This window comes from Drosophila subobscura, chromosome A, assembly GCF_008121235.1.
Source record: "Drosophila subobscura isolate 14011-0131.10 chromosome A, UCBerk_Dsub_1.0, whole genome shotgun sequence".
Taxonomy (NCBI): Eukaryota; Metazoa; Arthropoda; class Insecta; order Diptera; family Drosophilidae; genus Drosophila; species Drosophila subobscura.
Genome location: NC_048530.1, coordinates 15,513,308 through 15,535,514, shown reverse-complemented (window position 1 = coordinate 15,535,514; position 22,207 = coordinate 15,513,308). Strand labels below are relative to the sequence as shown.

General features: G+C 42.6%; 4 protein-coding genes and 1 long non-coding RNA gene across 5 annotated transcripts; 3 read left to right on the top strand and 2 right to left on the bottom strand.

The window, feature by feature from the left end:
* Positions 1 to 789: 789 nt before the first annotated feature.
* Positions 790 to 3,382, top strand: LOC117899660 (hexokinase type 2). Its single transcript, XM_034809847.1, has one exon. The coding sequence runs from the start codon at positions 1,136 to 1,138 to the stop codon at positions 2,786 to 2,788; it is 1,653 nt and encodes a 550-aa protein (XP_034665738.1). The 5' UTR covers positions 790 to 1,135; the 3' UTR covers positions 2,789 to 3,382.
* A 13,547-nt stretch (positions 3,383 to 16,929) lies between these two features.
* LOC117900009 (coiled-coil-helix-coiled-coil-helix domain-containing protein 2) lies at positions 16,930 to 18,093 on the top strand. Its single transcript, XM_034810196.1, has 2 exons — positions 16,930 to 17,085; positions 17,382 to 18,093. The coding sequence occupies exons 1-2, from the start codon at positions 17,039 to 17,041 to the stop codon at positions 17,818 to 17,820; spliced, it is 486 nt and encodes a 161-aa protein (XP_034666087.1). The 5' UTR covers positions 16,930 to 17,038; the 3' UTR covers positions 17,821 to 18,093.
* Positions 18,094 to 19,011: 918 nt separating this feature from the next.
* On the bottom strand, positions 19,012 to 19,558 carry LOC117900068 (histone H2B-like). Its single transcript, XM_034810275.1, has one exon. It carries the CDS (start codon positions 19,471 to 19,473, stop codon positions 19,093 to 19,095), a length of 381 nt encoding a protein of 126 aa, XP_034666166.1. The 5' UTR covers positions 19,474 to 19,558; the 3' UTR covers positions 19,012 to 19,092.
* A 679-nt stretch (positions 19,559 to 20,237) lies between these two features.
* Positions 20,238 to 21,177, top strand: LOC117899981 (histone H1-like). The gene is made up of 2 exons (XM_034810150.1): positions 20,238 to 20,397; positions 20,460 to 21,177. The coding sequence occupies exons 1-2, from the start codon at positions 20,268 to 20,270 to the stop codon at positions 20,900 to 20,902; spliced, it is 573 nt and encodes a 190-aa protein (XP_034666041.1). The 5' UTR covers positions 20,238 to 20,267; the 3' UTR covers positions 20,903 to 21,177.
* A 314-nt stretch (positions 21,178 to 21,491) lies between these two features.
* On the bottom strand, positions 21,492 to 22,196 carry LOC117900128. The gene is made up of 2 exons (XR_004649265.1): positions 21,879 to 22,196; positions 21,492 to 21,804 (listed from the first exon to the last, which is right to left on the bottom strand). It is a non-coding gene; the product is annotated as an uncharacterized LOC117900128 (long non-coding RNA).
* Positions 22,197 to 22,207: the final 11 nt, after the last annotated feature.

Below are 22,207 nucleotides of genomic sequence, written 5' to 3'. Positions count from 1 at the left end.
CTACAATGCTTATGCACCATCCAATTTGCAAGCGATACTGTGGATGGGTTGTTAAGATCCCAGTCATAAGCGGGGCTTTATATAACTATGTATCTAACTTACTTACTTCTACTCACTGTATGCCTAAAACGCAGTGAAACTCGAAGCCAATCGCATGTAAATTCAGTACAACACACATGCGGTAGGGAACTTGCCGTTTTTGCTGACGACGACAATAGTAGGCTCTCTCGTGAGAGGGAGAGCAGTTCGTCCAGCTGTCCGCCTGTTATTGAACTCGGTTTATGCGGCAGACGTACCTACCTACCGATATGGCACACCTAATTTTATTTATTAATGTATTATTTCCATATCATATTAACAGTAAACTGTTGTTATATCGGATTTGTAAATCTGAACTGGAGTGGCTCAAAAATTGCTCCCAAGTTCACAATGAAGCCACGCATGAACGTTAAAATTGACTCATTCATGGCGCGGCGGCGCATGTCGTGTACTCTGGCGCTTGCTCTCTCGCCCTCTCTCTTCCATTTCCCATATCTCTCTGTCTCCGATATGCGTATATACATTTGTATATTCGTATGTATGTTTGCTTGTACTTTTGCCATATCTCCAACTAGCCCGCCCCAATACTAATTTTCAGTTTTGACCTTCAAGGTTCCTTCACGACGCACACACATAGACACACTCTCTCACATACACACAGCCAGATGCGACGCTTTTGTAACGCCAGCAGCGGCAGCGACAGCGACAGCGGCAGCAGCAGCAGCAGCGTAAAGTGAGCAGCGAGCGCAAGTGAATTTAACTGTTAACAAAGCTCTCACAGCAACCGGACGCGTGTAGCGGACAGAAATAAAACGGTGGAGAGATCGAGACTCGGAAAGCGGAACCATAAGCAACATAGAAAAAAAGCTAAGGCAAACAAAACTAAAGCAAAGCAAAGGCAAACGAAACAAAAACTCGAAAAGTAACAGAAAATAAAAAAAATTTGCGTTGCATTCGCGAGTGTAAAATCGCAACGAATCGGTTTTGAGTGGATTTTTGTTGTAGTCCCCCGTGTGTCTCTTGCGCTGTTATTTTTTTGTTGGTGTGGGTGTGTAGTGAGACGACTGCCAGAACTGTCCGTTAGAGTGCCGAAAAGATGGACCAGGAGTTGAACGGGGCCATGCGGAGCGTGTCTATAAATAGCAATGGACTGGCGGCCACACCGCATCTGAACGGCCACAGCAAAGACGAGCCGGACAATGTGCGGCGGACGGCGGCGTCGGGGGGCGCATTGAGTGCATCTGCATCGGCCGCCGCCAGCGCCAGCGTTAGCAAAGCGACAAATGCATCGACAGCCGCTGCAGCGGCCAGAGCAATCCCAGCGGCGGCATCGTCCGCATCCACAGCCACAGAAGCAACATCGTTGTCGGGTCTAGCCGGGGCCAGTGAGGCGGAGAAAAAGAAAATGGTCTACGAGTTATGTCAGCAGCTTCTGCTCACAGACGAGCAGGTGCAGGAGCTGTGCTACCGCATCCTGCACGAGATTCGCCGCGGCCTGGCCAAGGACACGCACCCGAAGGCGAATGTCAAGTGCTTCGTGACCTACGTGCAGGACCTGCCCAATGGGAACGAGCGCGGCAAGTTCCTAGCCCTTGACCTCGGCGGCACCAACTTCCGGGTGCTGCTGATCCACCTGCAGGAAAACAACGACTTCCAGATGGAGTCGCGCATCTACGCGATACCCCAGCACATCATGATCGGCTCGGGCACACAGCTATTCGATCACATTGCCGAGTGCCTATCCAACTTCATGGCCGAGCACAATGTGTACGCGGAGCGACTGCCTCTCGGCTTCACCTTCTCGTTCCCGCTGCGCCAATTAGGCCTCACCCGTGGCCTGCTGGAGACATGGACCAAGGGCTTCAACTGCGCCGGAGTCGTCAACGAGGATGTGGTGCAGCTGCTGAAGGACGCGATTGCGCGGCGCGGCGACGTACAGATCGACGTTTGCGCCATCCTCAACGACACCACTGGCACCCTGATGAGCTGCGCCTGGAAGAACCACAACTGCAAAATCGGCCTTATCGTCGGCACCGGCTCGAACGCCTGCTACGTGGAGCGGGTCGAGGAGGCGGAGCTCTTCGATGTCGAGGGCAACCGCAAGCCCCATGTGCTCATCAACACCGAGTGGGGCGCATTTGGTGACAATGGCGCCCTCGACTTTGTTCGCACCGAGTTCGATCAGGATATCGACAGCCATAGCATTAATCCCGGCAAGCAAACCTTCGAGAAGATGATCTCCGGCATGTACATGGGCGAGCTGGTGCGCCTTGTTCTTGTCAAAATGACGCACGCCGGCATCTTGTTCAAGGGCCAGGACTCTGAGGTGCTCAACACGCGCGGCCTCTTCTTCACCAAGTACGTGAGCGAGATCGAGGCGGACGAGCCTGGAACCTTCACCAACTGCCGCCTGGTGCTCGAGGAGCTGGGCCTGACCAATGCCACCGACGGTGACTGTGCCAACGTGCGCTACATCTGCGAGTGCGTCTCGAAGCGAGCCGCTCATCTCGTCTCTGCCGGCATTGCAACGCTGATCAATAAGATGGACGAGCCCTTTGTGACGGTGGGCGTTGACGGCAGTGTGTACCGCTTCCATCCCAAGTTCCATAATCTGATGGTCGAGAAGATCACGAAGCTGATCAAGCCCGGCATCACCTTTGACCTCATGCTCTCGGAGGATGGCTCCGGCCGTGGGGCAGCGCTCGTAGCGGCCGTCGCCTGTCGCGAGGACATACTCAACAGCAAGTAGACGAGGCACCGGAGAAAGCGAGAGAGAGAAAGAGCAGCGGTCTATGCTCCCCAAACTGCTGCATCCGCCGGCATCATTGGCATCCCAGACGTGTCCGGGTCGCCACATAACAAGTAGAAGAACAACAACAACAACAGCAAGAGCCAACAGCAATTTCCGATTTGCAAATGAGAAAATAGTTTCCTTCGTTGCCCGACACAGGGCGCCCTGGGGTTGGGCTCTGGCCCGCCACTGCCGCCACGTGTCGGCCCCATCCCTCCCATGACCCAGGGCTGCGGTGCGCGCTTCTTTAGTATTTTTAATTAGGCGAAAAGAAAAGAGAAGAAAAGTACGGGTTTCAGCAGAAAAAAAACCGGAAAAAAACATAAACCAAAACTAACTTGAGGAATATCTTATAATGATAATGAATGCTTACGATTATGTTCGTTCTATCTCCTTCGCTCCAATTGGACCGATTTCCGATTTTTTTTGTTGAAAATTTGTTATATCTATTTTACAAAAGAGAATATACACACACCCACATATATATATTTACATATACATATGTGAATAGTACAATTTGTTAAGAGAATTTCTTTTTCGATTTCGAGAAAACAAAAAAAAAAACATTTGGTAACCCCCCACCCACACACAGCCACAGAGAGAAAGAGGGAGAGGGCGTTACTTACGTGTAAGAGATGCTGAGAAGAGAACAAACCGTTATACCACTGTGCTACAAGCATATCTATCCTACGGCGCAAGCAGAATGGGACGAAAGGACAGGACAGGATGGCAAAAACGAATGAGAAACTGTAAAATCGCACATTGTTAAAGCAAAAAGAAAACAAACAAAAAAAAGAGAAAAGAAAACAACAACAAACAAGTAAGAACTAAGGGAGAGCAGCAAAAAAAAAAACAAATCAAATTCTGCGACATACAAAAAATACTAAAAAAGAAGAGAAGAGAACACCCACGGAGGTGTCCTTCCCCTGTAATTGTAAATGTTTATATAGAACCTATTATGAAGCGTTATATGATAATACTTGCATACACACACACATATACATAAATATATATATAAATATACATATATTATTTAGCCACTATATGATTACGTTATTTTTTTTTTAATTATTGTCTTCGTTTAGTGAATTTCGTTTCTAAGATTTAAGGAGGTAAAAACTAATCAAAACAATGTGGATTGTGTTTTTTGTTTCGTTCGATCTAGAAATGCACTTTGTGAGCTATTATTTATGTAATTGTACATTTGTGACCTAGTTTAGTGTTTAGTTCTTATCGTAGTTTCTAAATGTTGTCGAAAAAGTCCCGCAATAGCCTCCCAATTCTACCCACGGAACCCCTTAATTATACTTAATTATCGTTTGTAAACAATAGCGGGTGGATGCGAAATGCAAAAAAAAAACAAACAAAAGAAACGAAAGGCAAATAAGCGAAATATGAAAAGCAAATAAAATTTGTTCTTTATTCATACATTCTGTTTTTAAATAATATTTTCTTGGTACTTCGTTTGGTATTTTTAATTTTGTGTGTGGTATTTTCTTGTATTTTGTTATAGTTTTCGCATTTTATGACTGTAACTAGCAGTTTTGGCGGCTGCTGGCCGGCATGCTCAGACGACAACACAAAAACAATTCGCAATCAAAGCAAAACAAAGACACGACAGTTTTTTTGTCTATTTTTAATAAACAATGAAAAATACTATGGAAAACGTTGATAAAATGATATAAAAAATCAGCAAATAAATTGTTTATATTTTTCAACATGAGATTGTAAAAAAAAACGTAGACCCTGTTAAAAAAAAATTAAAATCAATTTAAATTATAGTTATCAAAGGCGATTACACAAAACAAAAAATACTACGAAAATACATAATACAGACACATGCTTTGCCACATGCTGCAATTGTTGCTGCAATGAAAAGGAAAGCCGGAAGGAAGGGAACCGAACGGAACAACTTAGGAAATGATATTATTAACAAAAGGAATGTTTGTCAAAATAACAGAAACGGATTTCGAAGAGCAAGAAAATAAACACGATTGAACCAACAAAAACTGAAGAAAAATCAAGAAATTTTAAGGGAATATTCCTTTTGGGGGGGAGCGTACAACAAAATATAATCTACAAAATTACTTAACACATTTTTTTAATTTGAGTGTGGATTTATTCGCGTGGAATTTTATTCGTTGCTGTTGCACATATAGATTCTTTTTTTGCTGGTTTGCAGACAAGAAACAGGAATTATGCATCATCAGAGGCAATAACAATCAGTCTCTATTTTGTAATTTATACTTTATTACGCTGCCAATGCACTCCCACGAATACCCTGGGCTACTGGGCTAAGGCGCTTTGGTAAAAGTTCCGACAAGCTGATCAATTCTGCAGCTGGGCAGGAATTGGGGAGGCGAGTGTATCTAATTAATTTTATTCATTTATCCGAAAGTCTGTATTGTTCAAGCTTTTGTTTTTAAATGAATTTTCATATGTTTTCAGGCTACATCTTTCCATAATGATATTTGAAACAAAAATCTCAAGTTACCTTACTTTTGTTGAATTCATTTATAATACATTTAATTGTAGCTCAACAATATCCAGATGAATTTAAAATGTACCTTCCTCTCCATTGTAGGGTACTTGCAGGGTGGCATATCTATGCTTGCGATTTTGCTTTGCTTTTGTAGTCCATTTTAAATTGAGTGATTTTCAGCTTAATTTTCGTTTGACGCATTTGAATTGCAAGTGGCGGGATACATACCCGAGACCAGACAAAGCTTGATTGAGCCATTCATTCAACGCAAATGACAGATCGAAATGAACAGAGTGGTTTTTTTTTTGCTGGAACAGCACCATGAGTATTACGTGCAAAGTCATCCAGTTGTTCTATGACACTTACTTGAAATTCTTTAGGACGTTTTTTCCACAGCAAATGACAAATTACAGAATTATTTAACAGCATATTTGTAGAATTTACGAAGGAAAATTAAATATATTTGAGAATATAATATAATGAGAAGCAGTCAATCATTCTGACAAGCGATATATGCATTTGTTAAGAAACGGCAGAAGTGACGAATTTGAAGTCAAACGTTTAGCGTTTCAGAGACGTTATTTGAGGTGTTGCAGCAAATGTCATATGGGCATGGGCATGAGCAACCTGTTCAAGTTTCTTTGTAAATATGATATAGTATTTACATATCATATACATGTGTATAGTATATAGTATTTGTGGTCAGAACGAGTGCAGGCAGCTAAAGCTAGCCTGTAAGTATTTTGTTCAATTTTGCGATTGAAGCAAAAGCACGGCTCAAGTTCCGCGAAAGTTGTTTTTAGAAATTCAAATGAAAAATCTCTTATGTCGGTACCCCTTTGCGCCGCACTACTACCCTCCTTCCACCACTCCAGTCTGTGTTTATTCAAATAGAATAGAATGCATTTTTATTGCTCGCGAGACAGACATAGAGACAGAGAGAGAGAGAGAGAGAGAGAGCGCAATCTCAGCTATTTCTCGATCACGTTTTACTGACGCGGACAACAAAACCAATTTAAATATCTCGAATGCAAATTTCAATTTAAAATGCACATGATACCCTACGAGTATTTATTTATTTGTATTTGTGTGGGTATTAGGGGGGAAACCCTAAATGGGAACTAAATTGGAGATACCCTATGGGGTTTTTTGGAAAGAGTCTGAAATAATAAAAGAAATACATGGAGAAACAAATTAATGAACCATAGAATCAGTAAATTCCCTCGCAGAACTCTTGCCCAACAACATCTGAATCTTGTAACCTCGTATTATCTGAAACTGCGCATACGCCGGGGTTTTCTGAGCAATTTTATCTTCTATTGCAATGTACAATCAAGTCCAATTGGCCCCTATTTCAATTCTTCTATTACTTGGTAGCTAATGTAATGAGAACTTTCCCTGGAAATGTGGGTACTGTTGTGGTGTGGGGAGGTTGCCTTATCACTGGATGATGCATTTACTGATTACATGCATGGCCGGCCGCACGAGCCTCTCTGATAAGCCACGAGTGAGGCTGATACGACTGCAAAGGGTTAGCAGGTCTTACAGGCTAAGGCAAGTAAGTGTTAAGTGGTGCTGAGTGGGGTTAAGAGGGTTTAATGGAATCTGATGGCGAGTCAGATGAGTGATAAGATGTTCCAAATATTGGAAAATCTTGAATTTATGAATACTATATCTGTATTTATCTTTATTTTTTATCTTATGTACAAATGTTTATTATACCACGCGTCTTTGTGTCACTTTATAGGCGTTGCTCACGCCCCAGCAGTTTTCGCCCATAGTGCGTCAGTCGACGACCGGACTGCTATTTATCACAGAAAACAAAAAAACAAAACCGCCACAACATTTTTTGAAATTTTTTTTAAATGTCTGACAGATTGTTGTTGTCGGAATTTTCGCGTTAATTTTGCCTCGATTTTACAAAAAAATGCTTTGTATTTTTGTGTGAAACTAAAAATTGTTGAGAGTGTTTATTTTTAGTGTTTTTATCCGCAAAAAGAAATGGCTAGGGAAAGGGAGGGGAGGGGTAGCCTGAGTAGCCTTATGCTATGAATCAAAAACAAAATACGCAATTACAAAAATACAAAAACCCAACGACAACGCCGCAACAACAGCAACAAAAACAACAACATCAAAACATATGCCAAACGAGAGAGGGTCACCACATCGAAAGAGCAGCGTACGGAAGATTGGGTGAGGTGAAGGTGAGCGAGCCAGCATTGCGGCCGAGCGGAGTGCAGAAATTTACAGTTGACAGACAGTCAACAAATTTGCTCATTTGATCTTGTATCTCTCTTGCTCTCTGCTTCTCACCTTCGGCTGGCACGGATACTCACCTCATCACACTCTCGCTAACTTCTCACTAGCAGACAGTGCATATGTATGTATGTATGTACACACATATGGAAGCACGAGTTCAATCATAAGAAGGTAATGCAAATCCGCTCTCTCAGCTGGCATAATTCGGCCGTTCTCAACAGCAAGAAGCGCTGCTTTGTGTTTTGCACTTTTGGTGCGCACCCCACCACGGTGTGTGGGCAGCTGTGTACCTTGGACTCGAGTTCATTATCTACCAACAAATTCTACCTGCTCCTGTTTTATCGGCCTATGCTGCTGCTGCTTCGTATCCTCCTCGTATTCCGCTGCTTCGCCAACGGTTGTTTGTTGCTGTTGTTGTTGTTATGCAAATGCAAAACACTGTAAAGAACATTTCAAACGACAGCAAAATGCATTTTGCGAAAGTGTGAAATGGAAATGCAAAAGCGTAAACGAAAATCATGTGAGGTGCCAAGAGCAGCAACAACGACAGCACCAACAGCTGTGCTGTACTCTCCCTCTCCTCCTCACACCCAACCATATGCAAAAGCGTGTGGCTGTTTTATCTTTGCATGGGGGTATTATGATTTTAGAGAGAGGGAAACATCAATCAGCCCCCTCCATAAGGTACAAACGTAGGAGACATCAACAGTCGAGTAATCGCGACTCCAGTTAACAGCTATTCGGCTAGGTTATGCCTTCTGGTTTGCCTTCGGAAGCTGTCCGCCCATAAAACTTTCACATGCGGATACATGCAAGCACGAATCGAAAATAACAGCAATCCAGCAGACATCAAACTAGTTTAAGCACATGCAGCGCAGTGCAGTGCAAAATACAATTGCAACATTAACAGCAAATTACAGGAAGAAGTGTTAGGCTGGGGGTAAGAAAGAGGCCGGGAATGTTGGCCTGCCCAGTGGACAATCTATAGGCAAAGACTAGGCTATATGTAGGATGTTATTATTATTAATTATTTTGCACTTAATATTTTCTGTGATTTTTCAATTTTCTCTTATCCCATGTATTTTCAGTACAAAAATGGTAATATTTACTCAAAATTCCTGTCCAAGCGTTACACGCGATCTGATAACGGAAATTTTAGTCAAAAACCTTTGACAATGTCCATGCTATGCAAGTATAACTTAATTAACATGAAACTGCTAACAATACGAGTAGTTAAGAGTGCGATGAGCAGAGAAGGCATAGAACTGGTATCAAGCCGATTCCAGTTCAAAAATTATTCTTTTTTTTAGCAGTTTCAAGTGTGACTGAACAAGAAATTATGTACATATGTATGTACGTACATACATATGTAATGCAATCGCAATTTCAAGTTCAAGTTATGTTTGGTTGCCTTCTCAAGTTATCGGTAAATATGTACGAGCTACCTTGAACCTGTGCATATTATCTCTGCTATCAAATCTTATCTTCGAGGCATTAGCATAGAACTTGGTACAATTGCGTGTTTTAATGCACAGATAAAACATCTAAAGATTGCTGAATCTTTATAGGATCGGTCTATCTCTGTGTCTTTGATATACTCTCAGCACTTGCAATTCTAGAGAACAACAGAAGTTCATGGAAAAGGTGAGGAAATATACGAGATACGAGCGTGTGTAGCTGCGCTGACAGATATATGTATAAATAAAAAGTAATCGCTGATATGAAGAAAGTATTCTAGATATCGAAAGACAAAGATTTCATAGGAATAAATCAACAAGTGCAGATAGAGCTCCAGTTGCAGGTGCATTTACGACAATGCAATTTATAATTCACCTGAAGGTGATTCAGAGACAAGGTAAGACAGATGTTGGAGTCGCTTCAAGTACATGTGCTAAGCCACACTGGAAGAGCTGGCAATTGTTTCTTTATTTTTGCTTTGAAAGTAATGCTTTCTGATAGTTGAGATCCTTCCTTATGCTTAGGAATGATCGTTTTAGGTGGCTGCCCAGTAAATTTCCCATTGGGTCAATCATTTCTTGGCCAAAAAGCAGACAACCGCAAGCAGCAATCCACAACACTGCCAATCAACAAAAAAAAAACTAATCACATTCACAGGTGGTTGCAGCCATTTCCTTCTGCGATCTCGTTTTTGGTTTGCTCGGTGCCTGTCTCTATTATTTTATAAAAGTTTTCAGTTTTTGTTTTTGCTTTATTTCTGCACCAAAAACCACAATTTTTCTGACCATTTTTTGTTGTTGTTTATTGTCAAATTATATTGGCCGAGTTTTTGCTGGCCAGCAGCTTTTTTTGTAGAGTTTTAATGGAGAAGCCACCGCTGATTTGATCGTGCGCCACTTTGATCGTGTGGTGGCTACGCCCTGGAGCTTTCAACAATAAATGTGGTTGCGAAATTAGTTTAATTAAATTTCAATTAAACCACAAACAAAGCCAGCCGCGCTCAGAAAAACCCCCACAGAATTGAGTAATTAAAGCAGTTGGGAAAGTAACAAGCAAATTGCACAACAATTTGTCATGGAGATGATCTAATTGAAACGAAGATGGAGATATGGGGCCTCATCCGTCAGGGGAAATTAAATAAAATACCTGCAATCCGCTCTAAAATGGTTTGTTCTCTGTGCGATTTTATTCTATTTTGATTAATCTTGCGAGAGATTTGCAGTTCATTCATTACTAATTTTATGACAGGAAATTTTGGATTGGTTTTCTAGTGAAAATATACCATGAACTTCCATCCAAATCTTGTTGGCTTGCATTTGCTTTGTTCTCTAAAGAGTATTTGCCACTCGTTTTACTCCGATTATGTTTGTTCACAAAAGTGTTCCAGATTGTTATTGTTTGTGCCATTAAATGGAATGATTTGAATTTCATTTCGGTCGCTGTTTGCTCCTTCTCGTATTAATATTCTTTAGAAACCATCGTCTGGGGGCATTGCCTGCACGAGTCAAATAAATAAACCAGAAAAAGTAAGACGCCACAGACTGAAATTTAAAACTTACATAAAGCCAGAGTTGAGCCCCGCACCATTGACTCGAGTAAAGCCCAATAAACAATAATTAATTCTAATGAGATTTACGAAATGAGAAAAACAGACGGCAACTAGAAAACAGACGATCATTTTGACAATAATTACGAACAATAATTAAAAGTGGGGAGGCCTGTGATTAATTATTAGAAAACTGGAGGAGGGCTTGCGCAATCAGCTTCAGAATCTGCTTCGGCTTGGGTTCTAGTCGGTTTACAGTCTCGTCTGGATGTCAAGGGCCCAGCTGCTTTCAAGGCTTGCGGCGACGACTGACTACAGAGATCTTACAGCGGTCATGGCCAGACCGCTCCGCTCAGACACTAAGTGAGCCAAATTGTTGTTATGTAAGCGAATGATTGAATTGAATTGGGAATTGAAATGTGAATGAAAGTGCGACAACAGTGTGCGTCTCGTTTCTAATCACTTAACGAGACAAATGCAAAACAATTGAGCGGTACGAACCGCCGTAAACTGCTTTCTTGTGGTGCTCGCGAGACTTGCTCACAAGTCTCGAGTCTCTTTCCCAATTAACGGAATGAAATGGAATGGCATCGAAGATGTGCTCTACTTGTAGGAATTGCCTGGCGGCATACAAATTTATTAGAACCAACTGACGAACTGCCCGGAGAGCCCAGTCACAACATTTGAATCAATTGACAGACAGTCTTGAGACTTTGGTTAAAATTTGTGTGGGTAACAAACTGATCATCGATGGAACGACAGGGTATACGGAAAGATGCAGATTTTTCCATAAATGAACTTTTATGTGACTGATCTCTGTGGTCTTCTTATCAACACGTCCAAAAATGATCCTAAGTCCGATTAAAAGTCTATTTTCTGCCAAGGTCTGGTGCAAGGTTGGCTTTGGGATCAAATTTCTATAATTAAAATGATAGCCAGAGAGTAAACGAATATGGGATGATGCACAAGAATCAATCGAATCTTGATACAGAACTCACTCGGCTCGTGCCTGGGAAGGGAATTGATTGATTGCGACACTTGTTGTGGGGGTTGTATGTGGGGTATGGTCGTAAATTAAACACCTTTCTGTATGGCTATAAATAATAACAGCAACGAAAAACAAAATACAGCAACAGCGGCCAAAAACAATAACAAATAAGCAAACGTAAACAACAACAACAAGTACAACTGGAGACACACACTATGCGGCTGATAAACCACAAAAAATGTCGGGGAGAGACAACATGGAAATAGATCACGTTTCTGCATTTCTCATATGGTGCCCCCACAGCACTGCACCCTACACCAGCCCCCACTGAGCATATTTGCTGGTAGTAAAAGGCTTATGTAAGCGCCGCTCATGGCAGCTTTTGTTGCAACTCCGGCTTAAAGTGCTAAACATGAACAATTTTACGGGATGTTTGCGCCACAAAATGTTGGGAAAATCACATGGAATGGATGTGGTGAAAGGTATTTCATTTTGATTGCAGAATTCAACATCTAATAATTATCTGCGGGGCAGGTGCTTCAACAGTCGACCATGGCAGCACTTTTGAATGGCAGTCAGCGTCAGCGTCAGCCCACAGTGTCCACAGGTTGTCCATACAGACAACAGAGTCCATTCATTCAGCGAAAAACTGTGTGTCATTTAGCAACTATTCAAGCATTTCCATATACGATAATTACCTGCAACGTAAACAGAAAAATAGAGAATAGCAACAAATGCAATGCGATCTCGATATGAGACTGTACTACGTATTTTTCGTTGTCTTCCGCTTCTCAATTGCGCTGCTACGTTGTTGCCACTGGCATTGCATAAGCACCAGATGGTATGCAATCCAATCAAGCACTACAAATCAAATGGGATCGGATCGGATCGGATCTATTGGATAATTCCATGCATTTGTATGTCTCAATTTGTTCCAACCGCCTGAAACTGGAAGCCGCCACACTGCGCATCACATTCGGGGACCCTTGGCTTGTTTTGAACGGCAGATAAGCGAGAGGCTCAAGCTCGGGTCAAGTGCCAAGGCAATCATCTATATACTACTATGTACAATCTTTATAATATATAGCTTCAGCCACCATTCTTCACACCTCGAGGTGCTGTGGCAGCTCAAACCAAGCTTAGTGGCGCCAGTGCAGCGCAATATTTTTATACCCTAGCAGAGGGTTCCATTCAATAATTGTTTAATAAGTTTTCCATTCACCGAATAAGGCTCTTTCAACCTAAGAACGGTTCCTTGTTATAGTAACTTCAATATGTATGCAAGTCTTTCTCTCCGTTTGCATTTTTCTATTACAATTTAAAAAAGTTCTACAAATCCTTTGAAGCTTGAAGTGAACAAAACGACAGAGATAATAATGCGATAGTTTGGTTGAAAAACCTGACAATATTCTGGTTACTTTTTGAAGATAAACAGTCGTTATCGTTATCTAAATTTATATAGTTTTATTGTCGATCGTTGCCAAAAACAAAGTATTGCTAAGCAAATTATAAAGAGTTTTACAGACTGGTGGAAAATATCACAGGAATTTTTATCATTCGGTCTCCAAGAGTATCAAAAACATCGGCCACTGAGCATTTCGTACCACAACTATATTTATTCGTTTTTTATTTTTCTATTTTTGCACGATTATAAACCATATACATATTTATGGATGGGGCCATATAGCGCCACGCATAAATTCGACAAAGGAATATTTGCAAATGTTTGTGGCCAGATTGCAACGTGTTGGTGGTATGGGGGGGGATAAAATCATTGGGTGGTCGTTGCCATGTCAAGTGCTTAGAGGAGTAATTGGAATTGTTGCCGAAACTCAGCTTGATAAGCAGCACATATCGAACCGAAGTGCGCAATTGCACAAAACTGAAGTGGGACTAGGAAGAGGGTCCTAATTGTAGTCTATTAATAAGTAGAAGGTGAATTATATGTATCATGTCCATAGGGACTCTACAGCTGGAAGATGTTCTTAGGGAATTATCAAAACAATAAGAAAACAATTAAGAAATTCTTTCATTCAGAGACCTACTCAGCTGATAAGAATATTTGATTGCCTTTGAATGGCACCGTATACTATATAGTTAATCCCCCATTGTGTCATATTAATTGATAGAGTTTCGGTACCTTTGAATGGCGGTACCTTAAATCTGCTTCGACTGGTACACTGGTACTTGGTACTGGTACTTCTATGATTAAACCCACAATCGATTGGTTATTCTTAACCAATAGGAGGTGATTCATGCTGAGTTAAGAAAAACTATGAAGATTACATACTCTATCAGTGGTTTCTAGAGGATTGTTGATGGAACTGTAAGAGTTATGAGTAAAAATACAAAAATCTTTGGCTAATATCAACCTTGTTTATGGTTTTTTGTTTGACTGAGTGTTCTGAAAACAAGTCTTAGCGAGGGTCCAAACCATTAAAGACTTTCACTTTTATTGCAACTACTTATTTGGTGAATATTTTAGCTTATTTCAGCAGAATTCGTTGAACAGAACGATCAAGCGGATTGATTAAGTCAATCCACCCCAATCAGTCTGATTTCAATATGAATTTGATAAATGAAAGCAAAAGTGATAGGTCGGTCCAGTGAAGCGATAATAGGTACGAGTACCCCAACCAAAATTCCACCTGTGGGGATCGATCATTGATAAGCCCGGACGTGGGGTACTACATATTACGTACATAAATGTATGTATGTATGTACATGTATGTATGTATGTACATATTTACGTAGTAAAAATACATTTACTGCCCGTTAGTAATTAATTCATGTTTTTCAATACGTTAGTATCTCTCTCTCTCTCCCTCTCTCTTTGGCTGAGTGGATTGTTGTTTTTGGTTTGGAATTAATAAGCCCCCACCCAACCATACAATAAAGTGTGGGGAGAGGGGCTGCAAACATTTGTGTTGCGATTGATTGGTCTGAATAAAAAAAGAAAAGCATTCATTCAAGTGGTTCCTCCTGTGGTGCCTCTTATCAAATGGACTTTGGGGACTTGGCCGAGTGGGCGGACATCGGTCCGGTCGGTGGGGGGCAGCGTTTTATCGCCTGAATGACATAAATCCATCGATCGATTATGGAGAAGGAATTTGGCTATGCCCACGATAAGACTGCCGGGAAAAGTTCATCTAGAAGCGGACCGGACCAGTGCAGTAAGTTGGGAATGCGATCGGTTCGGATCGATGGTCAAAGTGAGCCCTGGATAACCTTGAAACTGAATTTTGTATCCCCATTTGCTGTAAATCCACGTGCATAGCCACCCTTCATGGGCCCAGGGGGTGACCTGACCGAACCCCACAATCGATATCCATAACCGTTAATGAATGGAATGTCTGCGCCAAAGAAGGAGAGGCAGAGAGAGGGAGAGAGAGAGAGAGAGAGAATGAGGAAAACGCGACAAGAGCAATTTGCTTCTGATGGATAATCAATGGGAATTGTTTAAATATTTAAGCAATACATAACACAGCAGTAGTTCAAGCTTAAACACGCCCACCCACGCTCGGTCAGCTTTTGCGGGGGTGTTGCACAGAGAGACAGACAGAGAGAGAGAGTGAAGTGAAGTGGAGAGGAGTTCAGTGCTAAACTGTGTCAGTCTGCTCCCGCACACACACACACACTCATGCACGAAAACTGACACAGAGAATGGCGATGGTATGAAAGAAATGCTCATACCGTCTATTGGGCACACCTCGCAAAATCCTCTCCACTCTCGCAAAAGAAAAATAGAAACGTGGGAGTGACGGGAAGAACGGGACCGCCGCTCCGGAGGGTGCTGTGACGTGGGCGAAGCTCCTCGTCTGATTACGATTGTGTAATCTAATGGCAGAGAGTACCCAAAGAGCTTTCAAGTATGAGGCATATGTACAAACATATGTACATACACATGTATGATATAGTATGGTAATCATTGGTACATACATACGTACCCACCTCAACGCCGGTGAACTTATCAAAGTCATGCGTATGAAATTGCTGTGCAAAGCTACGGCTGGGCTGCACTGGGGTTTGAGCTTCTCTAGCTTGCTCGTGCCGTATTTGAGTCGGGCCATGAATGCCCTTGAGTTTGTCCTTTTTGAGCAGCGGTTAGCGGCAGAGGCTGGCGCAGACGCCGCCACATACACAGTGGTAGCAGCGACAACAGCTGTTATACGCTGCGCATGTTAACTGGTTTCGCTTTGCCGCCTGGTATAACAGTTTATCCAGAGCAGGCAGAAGCAGTAGCAGCGGGAGAGAGATAAAGAGCGACGGCGACGAGCGTAGGAGGCTCGTCACCGGCGTGCGCATATCTAACCCAGCTATGTAAATATGTGTGTATGTATGTACATTGTATGTACATGTATTTACATACATATACGCGCATGTAAGAGCTTGGAAGTATCCGGGTATGTGCTTGTGTAGGCTGCACGTGCTTCCATTGAACGCCACCATGACCCACCCACCACGTGAACCAGTGGCCAGTTCGAATGATGATGCAAGCTTCTGCCTCAGTTGCGTCCTATTCTATTATTAGAGGACCTTTTTAGACGCATGCGCCTCTTCGACCAGTGTGTCCTGTCAAAAGGTTAATTTAAGGTGAAACCACATGGCAGTCTGTCGCCACAGGTTGCTGGCCAAACAGCACTTTACACTTTACAGATACACTTTATATGTAAATAAAAGCAAAGGGAGTTGTGTCTGCTGGCGGAATATGCTGGAATGCATACAAATGACGGTTTCATGGACAGGCTGCCACTACGTTAAAATAAAGACTGCAAGGTTTGCTGAAATGCTGCCATACTGTTGAAAAAAAGACAAACCATTTTAGTGAATATTTAGGAAAATACTTTTATGGTATTTTTTTTCAGAACATCTCGCATTCTATTTTCAGATACGAAATCTCATGTATAAAAATAAAAGAATGCAATAAATGTATTTAATTTGTAGAGTTTTAGAGTTTTTCTGGTAGGTTTTCTGTAACGGACCGTTTGGCAGTGGGAACGTAGTCACTTATTGGAAAAATACCAAGCGTATTGCCAACCAGGGCTGCTATTGATAAGACACACTGCGCACAAGCAGGCCGAAGCTTCTCGTCGAAATCGAAATTCACTTGTAAGATTTAGCACCCAATCTTGTGGAGAATTGAATGATGATTAGGGTAAAATGTCAGTTTTAATGCTGAGTGTCCCAACCAGCCAATAATAATAAAAATAAGATCAAAATCGAGGAATAAGACTTAAGACTACGGTATATTGACGGTATATTTTAAAAAAGAGAAGGTATATTTCGGTATATTTCCGAGGGTCTGTCGGTATAATTTCGCGGCCACACTGTCGAAGTTTCTCGTCGAAATCCAACTTATAAGATTTTTAAGTCAGAAAGAAATAAAACGTAAACAGCAACAGTCACAGCAGTGAAATTTTCGTGAGAGACATATTATTAAATTTGAAAGCAAACAACACAACTAAATCAAACAAAATGGTTCGCCGTGGACGTTCAGCCAGCCCCCCACCATCCGCCAGACGGTAAGTTTGTGAAGTGACGAAAATATTGGACAAAGAAACGCAACAATGTGCATCAAATTGGCCAAGGGAAGAGGAAGTGGCATGACATTGGCATTGAGTGGAATTTAGTTTCATAACCAGCGCTGATTCTGATCTTCTTCTTATCGCCAGTCGGCTTCTGGAACTTCCCTTGGACCAAAATGGGCCAATGGGTTACGTAACCTAAAAAAAAGGAAGACACAAAGAAAATGAGACGTTTCCGTGCAAAGTCCACACACAATGAAATTAATGAATGTTTTCCTTTTATATCCTAATAGCGCTGCTCCGGCACCCGCTCGTGCTGCGGCCCCAGTGCCGGCACGTGCTGCCGCCCCACCACCGCCACCAGCCCCGATGGCTGCTCCACCCAGCGCCGTCGGTATGCCGGCGCCCCAGCAACCCTCAATGTTCCAGCAAATGGCCGCCACCGCCGGCGGTGTTGCAATTGGTTCCGCCATCGGCCACACCGTGGGCCACGGCCTCACATCCATGTTCAGCGGCTCTGGCGACAAGGAAGCAGCGGCACCAGCACCTGCTGCAGCAGCTCCCCAGCAACAGCAGCAGCCGTACTTCGCTCAGCCCAACGAACCTCAGGGCACCTGTGCCTGGGAGCTCAAACAGTTCATCCAGTGCGCTCAGGGCCAGTCGGATCTGACGCTGTGCGAGGGATTCAATGAGGCGCTGAGGCAGTGCAAGACTGCGAATCATATGCAGTAGAGAAGCTGGAAGACAATACAACAACAAAAACATGCTCGAGAGAACATCCTCGGTACACACACACGCAAACGTCACAACTGTCACACCCGTCACCATCCAACATCGACAGACGGCGTAATATGTTGAGCTAAAGTTGTTTGTAAATTATTTTTTTTCCGTTAGTTTTAATTGTTTAACTCCCCAAAGGATGCAAATTGTTTAACCGTAGTGCAAAATATTGTTCAATAGAAAACCCCATTGGCAGCAGCCCCATCGCTGTCAACAAAAAAAAACAACAACAATTTTCTTTTTCTTTTTTTTCTCTTTTGGATTATGAATGCTGCACATTTTGCACTAAATTGTGAAATGGGCCAACAACAAAAACAAAATGTGACAATGTTCTTCTAAAAATAGATTAGCTTACTAATTTCTTCTATTTATTTACCCGATTCCTTGTCACGTGCAATCGTGTTTTCGTTTTGTTGAAATGTTCGATTGTTTTGGTGAAAATTGTTTTGTTGTGGAGGGGGGACTTGCAACGATAATGATAAACATGTTTACGAGGCAGCTAAGTGGAAAATATTTATACATTATAAATAGAGTACCACGTTCGTAGTATAGAATGCATTCGTACACCAGTTGCTGTTGTCTTCCAAGGTAATGTGTATGTGTACACTCATGCATATGTATGTATGTATGTCCATATGTGCATGTGAGTGCAGCGATGTAGACTTTTATTACAGTTATTTGTACGCTTTCGTTTTTTGGCATAATTAGCTAGCAACCCCGCGTCTGTACTTACAAGTTTTTGCCCCAATTTGGGAGCCTCTATTTTTATGCATATGTACATTACATGTATTTGTATAATGGACGAACGTAAGGAACGTCCGATATACTAGACAAGCGATCATGTCAAGGCCCTACTATATAGTGCGTGTGGGAAAGTTCTCTTCTGCTACGCTGTCGCTCACGTAGGTATGTGTGTATAACCTGTATAACAGTTGCAGGCACCAATGCAGTTTTGAGTTTTGAATGCTGTCCAAGTACAGTACTAAAAGCTTTCGATTCCCGAGCTACTTTAACGGCATTTACAAATGTACAGACTTACAAACATACATATGTATGTATGTACATCAAAATTCGAGTATTAATTTCTGTTTTATTTGTTTCTTAGTATTGTTTCTTATAAAAAAAAAAAAAAGGAATGTACCAGACAAACATTTTTGGCACCGCCAAGACCTTCATTTGGCTGCAATGATCTGGTACATTCCTTTTTTTTTGCTGCAGCGAAAACTATTGCTTGGAGCTGGTGTACTTGGTGACGGCCTTGGTTCCCTCACTGACGGCATGCTTGGCCAGCTCTCCCGGCAGCAGCAGGCGCACCGCCGTTTGGATTTCCCGACTCGTGATGGTGCTCTTCTTGTTGTAGTGGCCCAAGCGCGATGCTTCGGCGGCAATGCGCTCGAAAATATCATTTACGAAGCTGTTCATAATGCTCATTGCCTTCGAGGAGACACCAGTGTCCGGGTGGACTTGCTTTAGCACCTTGTAGATGTAAATGGCATAGCTCTCCTTCCGCACCTTGCGCCTCTTCTTCCTGTCCGTAGTGTTCATGCTCTTCTGTGCCTTCCCAGCCTTCTTGCTTGTGCTGCCAGTTGGAGTTTTAGGCGCCATTTTTTACCGACGAAAGTTTCACAAAATTAACAACAACAAAAAGTCCACTCAATAGACGTAACACGCTTGCCGTGAGAAGTGAATCCAATGCACTCAGTCTTATACTTTTTTTCGAGCAATCTATTCAGGTTTAATGCACACTCCCCTGTGACACTCCCCTTCCCCGTGGCCTTTTGTTACTCCTGCCGTTCGTGAAAAGAGTGGGACAAATAATAACAAGAAGACGAAAATATTAATTGTTGTGCTTATAATAGCCCTAAATACTCAAAATAAAAAAACTATTAAATGAAATCCATAGATCTGAATATACTGATCTCATAAATAAAGAAAGGGAAATATAAAACTGCAGTTCTAATTATTTGATTGGCCACCAAAACCGTAAAGGGTCAAAGACAATATAATCTATGTATGTATGTATAATAATGTTACTAAAATTATCATTATCCATTTCATGGCAGGCAAATATTTTCTCCCCTTTACCAAGCCTTTGTCATTGTCCCCTTTACCAAGATCAGTCATCTCTCACTACGTGTGTATGCTTAAAGCTCACTTCAACACGTACGAAAGTCACTGAGGAACTGATGCAGTAAAGTTAAGCTCTGCTCCTATTTATAGAAGAGATAGACACGAGTGCGTACAAAGAGTTTTCTACCCGTCTCGCTCGCAGCATAAGCACAGGGCTGAGCCAAACTCCCTCTCTCTCTCTCCCTCTCCACACTCCACAAATTGCACATGCAATAAATAGATCAGAAGATGCTCTGACCACTTATTGTGTGTTCAGAAGTTTACGTGTTATGTGTGCTGTGAAAATGACCCGCACTAAGGCGACTGCTCGGTTCTCGAACTTCGGTGAGGTGACAAGCGAAAAGCCCACCTACAGGGCCGCACGTAAAAGTGTGCCGCCCGACGTTCGATCATTTTGGGGTACAGTTAAACTTGTCCCATTTTTAGGTGCACTTCTAATTGTTTTCTGTGCGTTTCTGCAGCCGCACAATACGAAGCGCGTATGTCTGCGCCTCCGTCACCAACCACTGCTCCAAAGCAGTCCGAAGTTCCAGCCAAACATCCACCAACCCAGGAAATGGTGGACGCTGCGATTAAAAACTTGAACGAACGTGGAGGCTCGTCATTTCTGGCGATTAAGAAGTATATTACAGCCGAATACAAATGCGATGCCCAGAAGCGGGCGCCATTTATTAAAAAGTACTTAAAGGCAGCCGTCGCCAATGGAAAGCTAATCCAAACAACAGGCACAGGTGCAATTGGTTCGTTCAAAATTGCCGGGTCTGTGGAGAAAAAAGAGAAAGGTAAGAAGCCGGCGGCGGCAGCCAAGAAGACGCCAAGCCCCAAAGCAACAGCCAAAGCCGGTGACAAGAAGCCAAATGCAAAAATATCAGACGCTGCTAAGAAGACCGCAAGGCGGGGATGATGAAGATTGAGAAGACAAGGAAAGCAAAGTTCCAGTCGAGCCCCAGCCCCCTGCAAAGACAACGGCACAGCTCCAAGCAACAATTGCAGCGCCCAGCGTCTGCCAAGTCAAAGAAGGCAACGAAAAAGAGCTGCCTGCGCTCGCCAATGTAAAGGAGAAGAGAAGCCAAAAGCAAAGACGACCAAACCGAAACTGTGAACGAAACGTGGTCGTGGACGAAATATTAGATGCGTAGTGCATCTGCAATTGACTTAAGTCCTTTTAAGGGCTACTAAACTTTAGCAGAAGAGATGCGAATTATTTAACAAATGTACAAAAACAATACAAAAGTATAAGTAAATACAAAAATTCTTACCCACAAGGGGTATTGAACTCGGGCCTACCGGCTGGAGGCCAAATAGGAATAGACGGCGCAATTTGCTGCCTAGCTGCGATGAAAGCTCTGATTAAGCTCCGCTTTCACCTCGTGTGTGGGGAGAATGTCCAAGAGTAAAATTAACTTGTTGTTTGCATTCGTCACAGAGAATGCTCTAACAAAAATAACTCGTCACTATTTTGGCAAGCAAACACAACACAACACATACGTGGCTGTAGATTACAATAAATTTATTCATTCACTAAGGGTACGGGCATGACTGTGTGGCTTCTGGTTACTGTCCTATGACCATTGAGATCTTCACTGGATGAGCCTGCTTGCCACAGTGGAGCAGACTTTTGTTCGAGCTCTCAACACTGCAGCTACCGTCTCTGAAGCTGTCCTTGTTGTGGGCTTTGCTCTCCGAAGAGTTAACCAAACATCGAGAATGGGCGGACCATATTGGTGGCTGCCTTTGGGTAGAGATTCTTGACCGATTGTTTCCGCTTCTGTGTAAAACGCTTCCGCCGTAAGTTCGGTCCTCAGTCTGCCACAATGGATGTGAGGAAATTCGTTGCATTAATCGGTGATAAAAATTAAATTTTTAAAGGTTTTACTTACTTTTAAGGATGTATGCAGCCAATCCAATTGCAATTTGAATTATGTACCTATTTCGCTTCAAGCGTAGATGCGCCGCACACAGCAACAGATGCAATGGGTGAAGCCTCCTTGCTCAACGGTGTCTTTGGTGTCACTTTTCGGCCAGGGAGTTCTGCCCGAAAGGACAACTTCAGTGAGAGTAGCTGCAGTGTGGCAAACGCCAACAGAGAATGCGCCACCGAAGAATGCAGCCTCGTCCAGTGAGGATTTCAATGTCCATTGGACGGAAGGTCCACCACTGGTCCACTTTTAAAGATTTTGTAGAGGAATTGAATTGGTCCGAATATTAG

Excerpts from the sequence above, each read along its gene's own strand:
- LOC117900009 (XM_034810196.1), top strand. The coding sequence starts at position 17,039 with ATGGTTCGCCGTGGACGTTCAGCCAGCCCCCCACCATCCGCCAGACG. Across the intron at positions 17,086-17,381 it reads CCCCCACCATCCGCCAGACG|CGCTGCTCCGGCACCCGCTC; the intron begins GTAAGTTTGTGA and ends ATATCCTAATAG.
- LOC117900068 (XM_034810275.1), bottom strand. The coding sequence starts at position 19,473 with ATGGCGCCTAAAACTCCAACTGGCAGCACAAGCAAGAAGGCTGGGAAG.
- LOC117899660 (XM_034809847.1), top strand. The coding sequence starts at position 1,136 with ATGGACCAGGAGTTGAACGGGGCCATGCGGAGCGTGTCTATAAATAGC.
- LOC117899981 (XM_034810150.1), top strand. The coding sequence starts at position 20,268 with ATGTGTGCTGTGAAAATGACCCGCACTAAGGCGACTGCTCGGTTCTCG. Across the intron at positions 20,398-20,459 it reads CGACGTTCGATCATTTTGGG|CCGCACAATACGAAGCGCGT; the intron begins GTACAGTTAAAC and ends GCGTTTCTGCAG.